Source organism: Oncorhynchus masou, chromosome 29 (assembly GCF_036934945.1).
Source record: "Oncorhynchus masou masou isolate Uvic2021 chromosome 29, UVic_Omas_1.1, whole genome shotgun sequence".
NCBI lineage: Eukaryota > Metazoa > Chordata > Actinopteri > Salmoniformes > Salmonidae > Oncorhynchus > Oncorhynchus masou.
Window position 1 is genome coordinate 15,545,999 of NC_088240.1, and position 15,436 is coordinate 15,561,434.

Sequence of the window (15,436 nt, forward strand, 5' to 3'; positions counted from 1 at the left end):
GTGGAGAAATGAGAGGAGTACTGTAAAGGAGTGACGTGGAGAAATGAGAGGAGTACCGTAAAGGAGTGAAGTGGAGAAATGAGAGGAGTACTGTAAAGGAGTGAAGTGGAGAAATGAGAGGAGTACTGTAAAGGAGTGACGTGGAGAAATGAGAGGAGTACCGTAAAGGAGTGAAGTGGAGAAATGAGAGGAGTACTGTAAAGGAGTGAAGTGGAGAAATGAGAGGAGTACTGTAAAGGAGTGAAGTGGAGAAATGAGAGGAGTACTGTAAAGGAGTGAAGTGGAGAAATGAGAGGAGTACTGTAAAGGAGTGAAGTGGAGAGATGAGAGGAGTACTGTAAAGGAGTGAAGTGGAGAAATAAGAGGAGTACTGTAAAGGAGTGAAGTGGAGAAATGAGAGGAGTACCGTAAAGGAGTGAAGTGGAGAAATGAGAGGAGTAATGTAAAGGAGTGACGTGGAGAAATGAGAGGAGTACTGTAAAGGAGTGAAGTGGAGAAATGAGAGGAGTACTGTAAAGGAGTGAAGTGGAGAAATGAGAGGAGTACTGTAAAGGAGTGACGTGGAGAAATGAGAGGAGTACTGTAAAGGAGTGAAGTGGAGAAATGAGAGGAGTAATGTAAAGGAGTGAAGTGGAGAGATGAGAGGAGTACTGTAAAGGAGTGAAGTGGAGAAATGAGAGGAGTACTGTAAAGGAGTGAAGTGGAGAAATGAGAGGAGTACTGTAAAGGAGTGAAGTGGAGAAATGAGAGGAGTACTGTAAAGGAGTGAAGTGGAGAAATGAGAGGAGTACTGTAAAGGAGTGAAGTGGAGAAATGAGAGGAGTACTGTAAAGGAGTGAAGTGGAGAAATGAGAGGAGTACTGTAAAGGAGTGAAGTGGAGAAATGAGAGGAGTAATGTAAAGGAGTGAAGTGGAGAAATGAGAGGAGTACTGTAAAGGAGTGAAGTGGAGAAATGAGAGGAGTACTGTAAAGGAGTGAAGTGGAGAAATAAGAGGAGTAATGTAAAGGAGTGAAGTGGAGAAATGAGAGGAGTAATGTAAAGGAGTGAAGTGGAGAAATGAGAGGAGTACTGTAAAGGAGTGAAGTGGAGAAATGAGAGGAGTACTGTAAAGGAGTGAAGTGGAGAAATGAGAGGAGTACTGTAAAGGAGTGAAGTGGAGAGATGAGAGGAGTACTGTAAAGGAGTGAAGTGGAGAGATGAGAGGAGTAATGTAAAGGAGTGAAGTGGAGAGATGAGAGGAGTAATGTAAAGGAGTGAAGTGGAGAAATGAGAGGAGTACTGTAAAGGAGTGAAGTGGAGAAATGAGAGGAGTACTGTAAAGGAGTGAAGTGGAGAAATGAGAGGAGTACTGTAAAGGAGTGAAGTGGAGAGATGAGAGGAGTAATGTAAAGGAGTGACGTGGAGAAATGAGAGGAGTACTGTAAAGGAGTGAAGTGGAGAGATGAGAGGAGTACTGTAAAGGAGTGAAGTGGAGAGATGAGAGGAGTACTGTAAAGGAGTGAAGTGGAGAGATGAGAGGAGTACTGTAAAGGAGTGAAGTGGAGAAATGAGAGGAGTACTGTAAAGCAGTGAAGTGGAGAAATGAGAGGAGTACTGTAAAGGAGTGAAGTGGAGAAATGAGAGGAGTACTGTAAAGGAGTGAAGTGGAGAGATGAGAGGAGTAATGTAAAGGAGTGACGTGGAGAAATGAGAGGAGTACTGTAAAGGAGTGAAGTGGAGAGATGAGAGGAGTACTGTAAAGGAGTGAAGTGGAGAAATGAGAGGAGTACTGTAAAGGAGTGAAGTGGAGAAATGAGAGGAGTACCGTAAAGGAGTGAAGTGGAGAAATGAGAGGAGTAATGTAAAGGAGTGACGTGGAGAAATGAGAGGAGTACTGTAAAGGAGTGAAGTGGAGAAATGAGAGGAGTACTGTAAAGGAGTGAAGTGGAGAAATGAGAGGAGTAATGTAAAGGAGTGACGTGGAGAAATGAGAGGAGTACTGTAAAGGAGTGAAGTGGAGAGATGAGAGGAGTACTGTAAAGGAGTGAAGTGGAGAAATGAGAGGAGTACTGTAAAGGAGTGAAGCGGAGAAATGAGAGGAGTAATGTAAAGGAGTGAAGTGGAGAAATGAGAGGAGTACTGTAAAGGAGTGAAGTGGAGAAATGAGAGGAGTACTGTAAAGGAGTGAAGTGGAGAAATGAGAGGAGTACTGTAAAGGAGTGAAGTGGAGAAATGAGAGGAGTACTGTAAAGGAGTGAAGTGGAGAAATGAGAGGAGTACTGTAAAGGAGTGACGTGGAGAAATGAGAGGAGTACTGTAAAGGAGTGACGTGGAGAAATGAGAGGAGTACCGTAAAGGAGTGAAGTGGAGAAATGAGAGGAGTACTGTAAAGGAGTGAAGTGGAGAAATGAGAGGAGTACTGTAAAGGAGTGACGTGGAGAAATGAGAGGAGTACCGTAAAGGAGTGAAGTGGAGAAATGAGAGGAGTACTGTAAAGGAGTGAAGTGGAGAAATGAGAGGAGTACTGTAAAGGAGTGAAGTGGAGAAATGAGAGGAGTACTGTAAAGGAGTGAAGTGGAGAAATGAGAGGAGTACTGTAAAGGAGTGAAGTGGAGAGATGAGAGGAGTACTGTAAAGGAGTGAAGTGGAGAAATAAGAGGAGTACTGTAAAGGAGTGAAGTGGAGAAATGAGAGGAGTACCGTAAAGGAGTGAAGTGGAGAAATGAGAGGAGTAATGTAAAGGAGTGACGTGGAGAAATGAGAGGAGTACTGTAAAGGAGTGAAGTGGAGAAATGAGAGGAGTACTGTAAAGGAGTGAAGTGGAGAAATGAGAGGAGTACTGTAAAGGAGTGACGTGGAGAAATGAGAGGAGTACTGTAAAGGAGTGAAGTGGAGAAATGAGAGGAGTAATGTAAAGGAGTGAAGTGGAGAGATGAGAGGAGTACTGTAAAGGAGTGAAGTGGAGAAATGAGAGGAGTACTGTAAAGGAGTGAAGTGGAGAAATGAGAGGAGTACTGTAAAGGAGTGAAGTGGAGAAATGAGAGGAGTACTGTAAAGGAGTGAAGTGGAGAAATGAGAGGAGTACTGTAAAGGAGTGAAGTGGAGAAATGAGAGGAGTACTGTAAAGGAGTGAAGTGGAGAAATGAGAGGAGTACTGTAAAGGAGTGAAGTGGAGAAATGAGAGGAGTAATGTAAAGGAGTGAAGTGGAGAAATGAGAGGAGTACTGTAAAGGAGTGAAGTGGAGAAATGAGAGGAGTACTGTAAAGGAGTGAAGTGGAGAAATAAGAGGAGTAATGTAAAGGAGTGAAGTGGAGAAATGAGAGGAGTAATGTAAAGGAGTGAAGTGGAGAAATGAGAGGAGTACTGTAAAGGAGTGAAGTGGAGAAATGAGAGGAGTACTGTAAAGGAGTGAAGTGGAGAAATGAGAGGAGTACTGTAAAGGAGTGAAGTGGAGAGATGAGAGGAGTAATGTAAAGGAGTGAAGTGGAGAGATGAGAGGAGTACTGTAAAGGAGTGAAGTGGAGAGATGAGAGGAGTACTGTAAAGGAGTGAAGTGGAGAAATGAGAGGAGTACCGTAAAGGAGTGAAGTGGAGAAATGAGAGGAGTAATGTAAAGGAGTGACGTGGAGAAATGAGAGGAGTAATGTAAAGGAGTGAAGTGGAGAGATGAGAGGAGTACTGTAAAGGAGTGAAGTGGAGAAATGAGAGGAGTACTGTAAAGGAGTGAAGTGGAGAAATGAGAGGAGTAATGTAAAGGAGTGAAGTGGAGAAATGAGAGGAGTACTGTAAAGGAGTGAAGTGGAGAAATGAGAGGAGTACTGTAAAGGAGTGAAGTGGAGAGATGAGAGGAGTACTGTAAAGGAGTGAAGTGGAGAAATGAGAGGAGTAATGTAAAGGAGTGAAGTGGAGAAATGAGAGGAGTACTGTAAAGGAGTGAAGTGGAGAAATGAGAGGAGTACTGTAAAGGAGTGAAGTGGAGAAATGAGAGGAGTAATGTAAAGGAGTGAAGTGGAGAAATGAGAGGAGTACTGTAAAGGAGTGAAGTGGAGAAATGAGAGGAGTACTGTAAAGGAGTGAAGTGGAGAAATGAGAGGAGTACTGTAAAGGAGTGACGTGGAGAGATGAGAGGAGTACTGTAAAGGAGTGAAGTGGAGAAATGAGAGGAGTACTGTAAAGGAGTGAAGTGGAGAAATGAGAGGAGTACTGTAAAGGAGTGACGTGGAGAGATGAGAGGAGTACTGTAAAGGAGTGAAGTGGAGAAATGAGAGGAGTAATGTAAAGGAGTGAAGTGGAGAAATGAGAGGAGTAATGTAAAGGAGTGAAGTGGAGAAATGAGAGGAGTACTGTAAAGGAGTGAAGTGGAGAAATGAGAGGAGTACTGTAAAGGAGTGAAGTGGAGAAATAAGAGGAGTAATGTAAAGGAGTGAAGTGGAGAAATGAGAGGAGTAATGTAAAGGAGTGAAGTGGAGAAATGAGAGGAGTACTGTAAAGGAGTGAAGTGGAGAAATGAGAGGAGTACTGTAAAGGAGTGAAGTGGAGAAATGAGAGGAGTACTGTAAAGGAGTGAAGTGGAGAGATGAGAGGAGTAATGTAAAGGAGTGAAGTGGAGAGATGAGAGGAGTACTGTAAAGGAGTGAAGTGGAGAGATGAGAGGAGTACTGTAAAGAGTGAAGTGGAGAAATGAGAGGAGTACCGTAAAGGAGTGAAGTGGAGAAATGAGAGGAGTAATGTAAAGGAGTGACGTGGAGAAATGAGAGGAGTAATGTAAAGGAGTGAAGTGGAGAGATGAGAGGAGTACTGTAAAGGAGTGAAGTGGAGAAATGAGAGGAGTACTGTAAAGGAGTGAAGTGGAGAAATGAGAGGAGTAATGTAAAGGAGTGAAGTGGAGAAATGAGAGGAGTACTGTAAAGGAGTGAAGTGGAGAAATGAGAGGAGTACTGTAAAGGAGTGAAGTGGAGAGATGAGAGGAGTACTGTAAAGGAGTGAAGTGGAGAAATGAGAGGAGTAATGTAAAGGAGTGAAGTGGAGAAATGAGAGGAGTACTGTAAAGGAGTGAAGTGGAGAAATGAGAGGAGTACTGTAAAGGAGTGAAGTGGAGAAATGAGAGGAGTAATGTAAAGGAGTGAAGTGGAGAAATGAGAGGAGTACTGTAAAGGAGTGAAGTGGAGAAATGAGAGGAGTACTGTAAAGGAGTGAAGTGGAGAAATGAGAGGAGTACTGTAAAGGAGTGAAGTGGAGAAATGAGAGGAGTACTGTGGAGAAAAAGGAGTGAAGTGGAGAAATGAGAGGAGTACTGTAAAGGAGTGAAGTGGAGAAATGAGAGGAGTACTGTAAAGGAGTGACGTGGAGAGATGAGAGGAGTACTGTAAAGGAGTGAAGTGGAGAAATGAGAGGAGTACTCTAAAGGAGTGAAGTGGAGAAATAAGAGGAGTACTGTAAAGGAGTGAAGTGGAGAAATGAGAGGAGTATGTAAAGGATTGAAGTGGAGAAATGAGAGGAGTACTGTAAAGGAGTGAAGTGGAGAAATGAGAGGAGTACTGTAAAGGAGTGAAGTGGAGAAATGAGAGAAGGAACGCTGACAGAGAAAGGAACAGCCCATTAGCAGCCTTTAAACCTCATTCTGGCACATTCTTTACAAAAAAGGTCAAATGCAGCTAACGTTTTTCTCAATACATTGCTGTCAAAGGAAAAAGATGAGTGTCAGATGGTTGATGTCTAAGTGAATACCTTGCATTCAATGAGGAAAGATGAACATCACAATATGGGCGCATAGAGAAAGACTTCAGAGACATGACGCTCCTCTCTTGCTCTCTACCTCCCTCTTTCTCCTCCCTCTCTCTTTCCCCCCTCACAACTTCACCATCTCTCCCTCTGTCTCCCCTCTCTCCCTTCTCCCCATTTTATCTCCTTCCTTCTTTCGCCCCTCCTCTCGCCTCCCTCCTCTCGCTCCCACCTCTCCCACCTCTCGCTCCCTCCTCTCGCCTCCCACCTCTCCCACCTCTCGCTCCCACCTCTCGCTCCCACCTCTCGCTCCCACCTCTCGCTCCCACCTCTCGCCTCCCACCTCTCGCTCCCTCCTCTCGCCTCCAACCTCTCGCTCCCTCCTCTCGCTCCCACCTCTCGCTCCCTCCTCTCGCTCCCACCTCTCGCTCCCTCCTCTCGCCTCCCACCTCTCGCTCCCACCTCTCGCTCCCTCCTCTCGCTCCCTCCTCTCGCTCCCACCTCTCGCTCCCACCTCTCGCTCCCTCCTGTCGCTCCCACCTCTCGCTCCCTCCTCTCGCCTCCCACCTCTCGCTCCCACCTCTCGCTCCCTCCTGTCGCTCCCACCTCTCGCTCCCTCCTCTCGCCACCCACCTCTCGCTCCTACTTCTCGGTCCCTCTTCTCCTCTCCCACCTCTCGCTCCCTCCTCTCGCCTCCCACCTCTCGCTCCCACCTCTCGGTCCCTCCTCTCCCACCTCTCCTCCCTCCTCTCGGTCCATCCTCTCGCTCCCCTCCTCTCGCCTCCCACCTCTCGCTCCCTCCTCTCACCTCCCACCTCTCACCTCTCGCTCCCACCTCTCGCTCCCACCTCTCGCCTCCCACCTCTCGCTCCCACCTCTCGCCTCCCACCTCTCGCTCCCTCCTCTCGGTCCATCCTCTCGCTCCCACCTCTCGCCTCCCACCTCTCGCTCCCTCCTCTCACCTCCCACCTCTCACCTCTCGCTCCCACCTCTCGCTCCCACCTCTCGTCTCCCACCTCTCGCTCCCACCTCTCGCCTCCCACCTCTCGCTCCCTCCTCCAACTTTTTATCTCCTTTCCCACCTTCACAGACAGGATTTTGACACATAGATATGCATCAAGTGTATTGGAGCATAAGTTAATACATTGCATTCAAGGCAAAAAAAGGGACAGACAGACAGACAGACACATATCCACTCAGACAGACAGACACATATCCACTCAGACAGACAGAGAGACATGCAGGCAGGCAGGAAGACAGACTCTAAACTCAACCCTAAACCTTACCCTAGCTGTCCACATCCCGGCTCAACCCCAGCCATAACCATAAAACATTTGCCTTCACATCTTGGCTCAGCTCTTGGAGATAGGGTTGAGCTGGGATGTGGACAATAAGTTAGTGTTGGGTTATGGCTAGCATTAGGGTTGAGCTGGGATGTGGACAATAAGTTAGTGTTGGGTTATGGCTAGCATTAGGGTTGAGCTGGGATGTGGACAATAAGTTAGTGTTGGGTTATGGCTAGCATTAGGGTTGAGCTGGGATGTGGACAATAAGTTAGTGTTGGGTTATGGCTAGCATTAGGGTTGAGCTGGGATGTGGACAATAAGTTAGTGTTGGGTTATGGCTAGCATTAGGGTTGAGCTGGGATGTGGACAATAAGTTAGTGTTGGGTTATGGCTAGCATTAGGGTTGAGCTGGGATGTGGACAATAAGTTAGTGTTGGGTTATGGCTAGCATTAGGGTTGAGCTGGGATGTGGACAATAAGTTAGTGTTGGGTTATGGCTAGCATTAGGGTTGAGCTGGGATGTGGACAATAAGTTAGTGTTGGGTTATGGCTAGCATTAGGGTTGAGCTGGGATGTGGACAATAAGTTAGTGTTGGGTTATGGCTAGCATTAGGGTTGAGCTGGGATGTGGACAATAAGTTAGTGTTGGGTTATGGCTAGCATTAGGGTTGAGCTGGGATGTGGACAATAAGTTAGTGTTGGGTTATGGCTAGCATTAGGGTTGAGCTGGGATGTGGACAATAAGTTAGTGTTGGGTTATGGCTAGCATTAGGGTTGAGCTGGGATGTGGACAATAAGTTAGTGTTGGGTTATGGCTAGCATTAGGGTTGAGCTGGGATGTGGACAATAAGTTAGTGTTGGGTTATGGCTAGCATTAGGGTTGAGCTGGGATGTGGACAATGAGTTAGTGTTGGGTTATGGCTAGCATTAGGGTTGAGCTGGGATGTGGACAATAAGTTAGTGTTGGGTTATGGCTAGCATTAGGGTTGAGCTGGGATGTGGACAATAAGTTAGTGTTGGGTTATGGCTAGCATTAGGGTTGAGCTGGGATGTGGACAATAAGTTAGTGTTGGGTTATGGCTAGCATTAGGGTTGAGCTGGGATGTGGACAATAAGTTAGTGTTGGGTTATGGCTAGCATTAGGGTTGAGCTGGGATGTGGACAATAAGTTAGTGTTGGGTTATGGCTAGCATTAGGGTTGAGCTGGGATGTGGACAATAAGTTAGTGTTGGGTTATGGCTAGCATTAGGGTTGAGCTGGGATGTGGACAATAAGTTAGTGTTGGGTTATGGCTAGCATTAGGGTTGAGCTGGGATGTGGACAATAAGTTAGTGTTGGGTTATGGCTAGCATTAGGGTTGAGCTGGGATGTGGACAATAAGTTAGTGTTGGGTTATGGCTAGCATTAGGGTTGAGCTGGGATGTGGACAATAAGTTAGTGTTGGGTTATGGCTAGCATTAGGGTTGAGCTGGGATGTGGACAATGAGTTAGTGTTGGGTTATGGCTAGCATTAGGGTTGAGCTGGGATGTGGACAATAAGTTAGTGTTGGGTTATGGCTAGCATTAGGGTTGAGCTGGGATGTGGACAATAAGTTAGTGTTGGGTTATGGCTAGCATTAGGGTTGAGCTGGGATGTGGACAATAAGTTAGTGTTGGGTTATGGCTAGCATTAGGGTTGAGCTGGGATGTGGACAATAAGTTAGTGTTGGGTATTGGCTAGCATTAGGGTTGAGCTGGGATGTGGACAATAAGTTAGTGTTGGGTTATGGCTAGCATTAGGGTTGAGCTGGGATGTGGACAATAAGTTAGTGTTGGGTTATGGCTAGCATTAGGGTTGAGCTGGGATGTGGACAATAAGTTAGTGTTGGGTTATGGGCATTAGGGTTGAGCTGGGATGTGGACAATAAGTTAGTGTTGGGTTATGGCTAGCATTAGGGTTGAGCTGCAATGTGGACAATAAGTTAATGTTGGGTTATGGCTAGCATTAGGGTTGAGCTGGGATGTGGACAATAAGTTAGTGTTGGGTTATGGCTAGCATTAGGGTTGAGCTGGGATGTGGACAATAAGTTAGTGTTGGGTTATGGCTAGCATTAGGGTTGAGCTGGGATGTGGACAATAAGTTAGTGTTGGGTTAAGCATTAGGGTTGAGCTGGGATGTGGACAATAAGTTAGTGTTGGGTTATGGCTAGCATTAGTGTTGAGCTGGGATGTGGACAATAAGTTAGTGTTGGGTTATGGACATTATGAGCTGGGAGACAATAAGTTAGTGTTGGGTTAGCATTAGGGTTGAGATGGACAATAAGTTAGTGTTGGGTTAACATTATGAGCTGGGAACAATAAGTTAGTGTTGGGTTATGGGTTAGGTTGGGGCAATAAGTTAGTGTTGGGTTATTAGCATTAGGTTGAGCTGGGAGTGTACAATAAGTTAGTGTTGGGTTATGGCTAGCATTAGGGTTGAGCTGGGAGTGTACAATAAGTTAGTGTTGGGTTATGGCTAGCATTAGGGTTGAGCTGGGATGTGGACAATAAGTTAGTGTTGGGTTATGGCTAGCATTAGGGTTGAGCTGGGATGTGGACAATAAGTTAGTGTTGGGTTATGGCTAGCATTAGGGTTGAGCTGGGATGTGGACAATAAGTTAGTGTTGGGTTATGGTTGGGGCATTAGGGTTGAGCTGGGATGTGGACAATAAGTTAGTGTTGGGTTAGCTAGCATTAGGGTTGAGCTGGGATGTGGACATAAGTTAGTGTTGGGTTAAGCATTAGGGTTGAGCTGGGAGTGTACAATAAGTTAGTGTTGGGTATTTAGCATTAGGGTTGAGCTGGGATGTGGACAATAAGTTAGTGTTGGGTTATGGCTAGCATTAGTGTTGAGCTGGGATGTGGACAATAAGTTAGTGTTGGGTTATGGCTAGCATTAGGGTTGAGCTGGGATGTGGACAATAAGTTAGTGTTGGGTTATGGCTAGCATTAGGGTTGAGCTGGGAGTGTACAATAAGTTAGTGTTGGGTATTGGCTAGCATTAGGGTTGAGCTGGGATGTGGACAATAAGTTAGTGTTGGGTTATGGCTAGCATTAGGGTTGAGCTGGGATGTGGACAATAAGTTAGTGTTGGGTTATGGCTAGCATTAGGGTTGAGCTGGGATGTGGACAATAAGTTAGTGTTGGGTTATGGCTAGCATTAGGGTTGAGCTGGGATGTGGACAATAAGTTAGTGTTGGGTTATGGCTAGCATTAGGGTTGAGCTGGGATGTGGACAATAAGTTAGTGTTGGGTTATGGCTAGCATTAGGGTTGAGCTGAGATGTGGACAATAAGTTAGTGTTGGGTTATGGCTAGCATTAGGGTTGAGCTGGGATGTGGACAATAAGTTAGTGTTGGGTTATGGCTAGCATTAGGGTTGAGCTGGGATGTGGACAATAAGTTAGTGTTGGGTTATGGCTAGCATTAGGGTTGAGCTGGGAGTGTACAATAAGTTAGTGTTGGGTTATGGCTAGCATTAGGGTTGAGCTGGGAGTGTACAATAAGTTAGTGTTGGGTTATGGCTAGCATTAGGGTTGAGCTGGGAGTGTACAATAAGTTAGTGTTGAGCATTAGGGTTGAGCTGGGATGTGGACAATAAGTTAGTGTTGGGTTAAGCATTAGGGTTGAGCTGGGAGTGTACAATAAGTTAGTGTTGGGTTATGGCTAGCATTAGGGTTGAGCTGGGAGTGTACAATAAGTTAGTGTTGGGTTATGGCTAGCATTAGGGTTGAGCTGGGATGTGGACAATAAGTTAGTGTTGGGTTATGGCTAGCATTAGGGTTGAGCTGGGAGTGAACATGAAGTGAGGGTTAGGGTTGAGCTGGGAGTGAACATGAAGTGAGGGTTAGGGTTGAGCTGGGAGTGAACATGAAGTGAGGGTTAGGGTTGAGCTGGGAGTGGACATGAAGTGAGGGTTAAGGTTGAGCTGGGAGTGGACATGAAGTGAGGGTTAAGGTTGAGCTGGGAGTGAACAAGAAGTGAGGGTTAGGGTTGAGTTGGGAGTGGACATGAAGCTAGGGTTAAGGTTGAGCTGGGAGTGGATATGAAGTGAGGGTTAGGGTTGAGCTGGGAGTGGACATGAAGTGAGGGTTAGGGTTGAGCTGGGAGTGGACATGAAGTGAGGGTTAAGGTTGAGCTGGGAGTGGACATGAAGTGAGGGTTAGGGTTGAGCTGGGAGTGAACATGAAGTGAGGGTTAGGGTTGAGCTGGGAGTGGACATGAAGTGAGGGTTAGGGTTGAGCTGGGAGTGGACATGAAGTGAGGGTTAGGGTTGAGCTGGGAATGGACATGAAGTGAGGGTTAGGGTTGAGCTGGGAGTGGATATGAAGTGAGGGTTAAGGTTGAGCTGGGAGTGAACATGAAGTGAGGGTTAAGGTTGAGCTGGGAGTGGACATGAAGTGAGGGTTAGGGTTGAGCTGGGAGTGAACATGAAGTGAGGGTTAGGGTTGAGCTGGGAGTGGACATGAAGTGAGGGTTAAGGTTGAGCTGGGAGTGGACATGAAGTGAGGGTTAGGGTTGAGCTGGGAGTGGACATGAAGTGAGGGTTAAGGTTGAGCTGGGAGTGAACATGAAGTGAGGGTTAGGGTTGAGCTGGGAGTGGACATGAAGTGAGGGTTAAGGTTGAGCTGGGAGTGGACATTAAGTGAGGGTTAGGGTTGAGCTGGGAGTGAACATGAAGTGAGGGTTAGGGTTGAGCTGGGAGTGAACATGAAGTGAGGGTTAGGGTTGAGCTGGGAGTGAACATGAAGTGAGGGTTAGGGTTGAGCTGGGAGTGGACATGAAGTGAGGGTTAAGGTTGAGCTGGGAGTGGACATGAAGTGAGGGTTAAGGTTGAGCTGGGAGTGAACATGAAGTGAGGGTTAGGGTTGAGCTGGGAGTGGACATGAAGCTAGGGTTAGGGCCTCAATCCTAGACATAACCCTAACCTTAATCAATTAACAATTAATTTGTCCCTCTCCCCACTACATGGTAGAAAGGTAGGTCTCACTTGAAGACTGGTCTAGAGTTAATGTGTTTTAGAGTGACATTGGCAGAACAGTTGAGGCTAGAAACAAAACGCATGTATGGTCTTGTTCAACTGACGCTTTCCGATGAACGCCAGCCTACCATGTAAAATTTACTCTTGACAGTGAAAACTTTGTCCCACCGAGATTAAGGCCTTTCTTCCATAGAAAAGCATTACCTACAGCCCTCACATAACCATAATACCCCCATAGCCTGCGAGTGAGATAGCTAACCGTCCTTGTACACATCCAATCGTGACCTTATAGGGATGCCCTATGTTGAGGCTCAGCTTCCTGTGGCAAAAGGAATCCTCAACACGGTCCTTCACTCTCCCTGCAGTTGCACAAAAACACGGTCTTCCATCCTCTGTAGAATGTTAATGTAAAGACTTGAAACACAGGGCATCGTTAAAAAGTGTCCCACGGAGACCGTACATTGAATTTCAGCTTCCTGCGACTAGAGGGAAGTACTTAATTGGGTATCATAGGGGTGGTTTCAACGGGTTAAAAAGGTTTAATCTTCCCAAATTGTACATATTTGTGATCAGGGGACCATCATGACACGGCATATGTAATTTGAAGTCAATCGACTCAAAATCATTTTTGACCTCCATTGGACACAATGGTCTTGCAGATCCAGAAACAAAGAGCCTTTTTATGAATTATTGAATTAATTCTGAAGAGGATTTGTGTCACATTTTTTCAATTGACTTGAAAACTTGAAACTGTCTGCCAGCCTGCCTGTCTTTCTGTCTGCCAGCCTGCCTGTCTTTCTGTCTGCCAGCCTGCCTGTCTTTCTGTCTGCCAGCCTGCCTGTCTTTCTGTCTGCCTAACTACCTGTCTGTATGTGTCTGTGAGAAAATGGAGGGGGATGAGAGAGAAAGAAGGGGGAGAGTGAGGGATGAGGAGAGAGGGGAAAGAGGGAGAGGGTGTAGGAGGGGGGAGAGAAAGCAGAAGGGGTAGAGAGAGAGTCAACATACAGCCAGAGGTGGGAGAGAGGAGGGATAGAGAGAGATGAGAGGACGGGGAGGCAGGGAAAGGAGAGAGACAGAATGCAGGGGGAGGTGGAAGAGAGAGAAGGGGGAGAGTGAGGGAAGGGGAGAGAAAGAGGGAGAGAGGAGGATAACAAGAAAATTGTCAACCCTGTGACACTCATCTTTCCCATTGATTGCAATGTATTGAGAAAAACATAATCAAAACATTACCTCTCTTCTTTTTTCTTTTTTTTACGGGCCAGGATAGAGATTTCCTATGATATCATGTTGGGAGGAAAGAATGTGAAGTAGGAATGAGTGAATGAGGTCGGGAGATGGAGAGAGATAAAGAGGGAAACAGACATTTCTGAGTCGTACCTTGTCAATGAACTGCTGGTTGAGTGTCTGGTACTGGAAGCTGGCAGTGTCTCTTAGAGCATCGCTGTACCTCTCTCCCTTCAGCAAGATACTCAGCTCAACCACCTGCTCCAACTGGGCCCGAGTAGGCCGCACCAGCACTTCCATCTCTATGTCATTGGTGGGTTCTGTGGGAAGCTCCACCTCTGCCCCTTCTATGATGACCTCTGGGGGTTAGGGAGAGAAAGGTTGGTGTTTTTAAGAAAGCAGCCCTTTTCTTATAACACTGATGTCTGATTCAACTTCATCAAGCTCTTTATATTTAGTTAATTAGCCGACTCAGGTACATTGGTAACGGACTGGAACAAAAGCCTGCACAAAGTTGTGGGACCCAGATCAGTATGTTCTTTAGACAAATCCTGGTAAGTGTACCTAGGGCTGTTGAGGTGACCATATTGTCGCCACACAGAGAGTCATGACCGCAGTGAAATTCCATGTGACTGTTCATGGTAATCTCCTCTTATGTACTCAGGACATGTGTTGGTATTAACCAACTCACTAATGAATATCAGGTCCTAATGGCCTGGTACTCAGGCCTTCACTGTCCCTCCATCAGGTCCTAATGGCCTGGTACTCAGGGCTCTATTGTCCCTCCATCAGGTCCTAATGGCCTGGTACTCAGCACTATATTGTCTCTCCATCAGGTCCTAATGGCCTGGTACTCAGGGCTCTGTTGTCCCTCCATCAGGTCCAAATGGCCTGGTACTCAGGTCTCTACTGTCCCTCTAACAACTCTGACATCAATCTAAAATCACATCAAACACTTATCATCAAAACAGTATCATGCTTTTAAAACTCACCTCACTGTGATTGATCAATTTGAAGAAGTACTACAGGTTGAAACTGAGTGGAAAACATGGTCATTGTGGATGTTGTTTCAAAGCCAAACAATGAAATGGAGAGCACTTTCTAAGGTGATGATTAATTAAAAACACCCATATGCATATTAGAGTTAATGCATCGGCACTGGCCTAAACAGTATACGAGCCCAATCTCCCCCCCAAAAAATGAATTAAAATAATGATTGTGGCATTATACAATACATAGCCTACCCGAAGTTTACACACAGCAGATTGGTATTTATTTTTTAACCTGATTTAAGATTTCTTTGGTACAGAATTGGTTTAGTCTACAGTTCATTCCAAAATATTAGATCCCTTGACTTTTTCCAAATTCTGATACGTTACATCCTTATTCTAAAATGGATTTTTTTTTAAATGTCACCGAGTCAATTTACACACAACACCCTGTAATGACAAAGCAAAAACCTTTACATAAGTATTCAGACTTTTTACTCAGTACTTTGTTGAATCACCTTTGGCAGCGATTACAGCCTTAAGTCTTCTTGGGTATGACACGACAAGCTTGGCACACCTGTATTTGGGGTGTTCTCCCATTCTTCTCTGCAGATCCTCACAAGCTCTGTCAGGTTGGATGGGGAGCATCGCTGCACTGCTATTTTCAGGTCTCTCCAGAGATGTTCGATCGGGTTCAAGTTCGGGCTCTAGCTGGGCCACTCAAGGACATCCAGAGACTTGTCCCAAAGCCACTCCTGCCATGTCTTGGCTGTGAGCTTAGGGTCGCTGTCCTGTTGGAATGTGAACCTTCACCCCAGTCTGAGGTCCTGGGCGCTCTGGAACAGGTTTTCATCAAGGATCTCTCTGTACTTTGCGCCATTCATCTTTCCCTCGATCCTGAGTAGTCCTCCAGTCCCTGTCACTGAAAAACATCCCCACAGCATGACGCTGCCACCACCTTCCTTCACCGTAGGATGGTGCCAGGTTTCCTCCAGATGTTATGCTTGGCATTCATGCCAAAGAGTTCAATATTGTTTTCATCAGACCAGAGAATCTTGTTTCTCATGGTCTCTGAGTCCTTTGGTGCCTTTTGGCAAACTCCAAGCGGGCTGCCATGTGCCTTTTACTGAGGAGTGGCATCCATCTAGCCACTCCACCATAAAAGTCTGATTGGTGGGATGCTGCAGAGATGGTTGTCCTTCTGGAAGGTTCTCCCGTCTCCACAGAGGAACTCTA

The 15,436-nt window shown here is 46.1% G+C and overlaps 1 protein-coding gene across 1 annotated transcript in view; it reads right to left on the reverse strand.

The window, feature by feature from the left end:
- The window catches only part of LOC135519475 (interphotoreceptor matrix proteoglycan 2-like), a 35,044-nt gene extending 21,247 nt beyond the window's left edge, over window positions 1-13,797 (reverse strand). The window contains exons 1-2 of the mRNA XM_064944708.1: window positions 13,776-13,797; window positions 13,365-13,570 (exon numbers count right to left, since the gene is read on the reverse strand). Coding sequence (XP_064800780.1) covers window positions 13,365-13,570; window positions 13,776-13,797 — 228 coding nt within the window. The remainder of the gene's footprint in view (window positions 1-13,364; window positions 13,571-13,775) is intronic.
- Window positions 13,798-15,436: the final 1,639 nt, after the last annotated feature.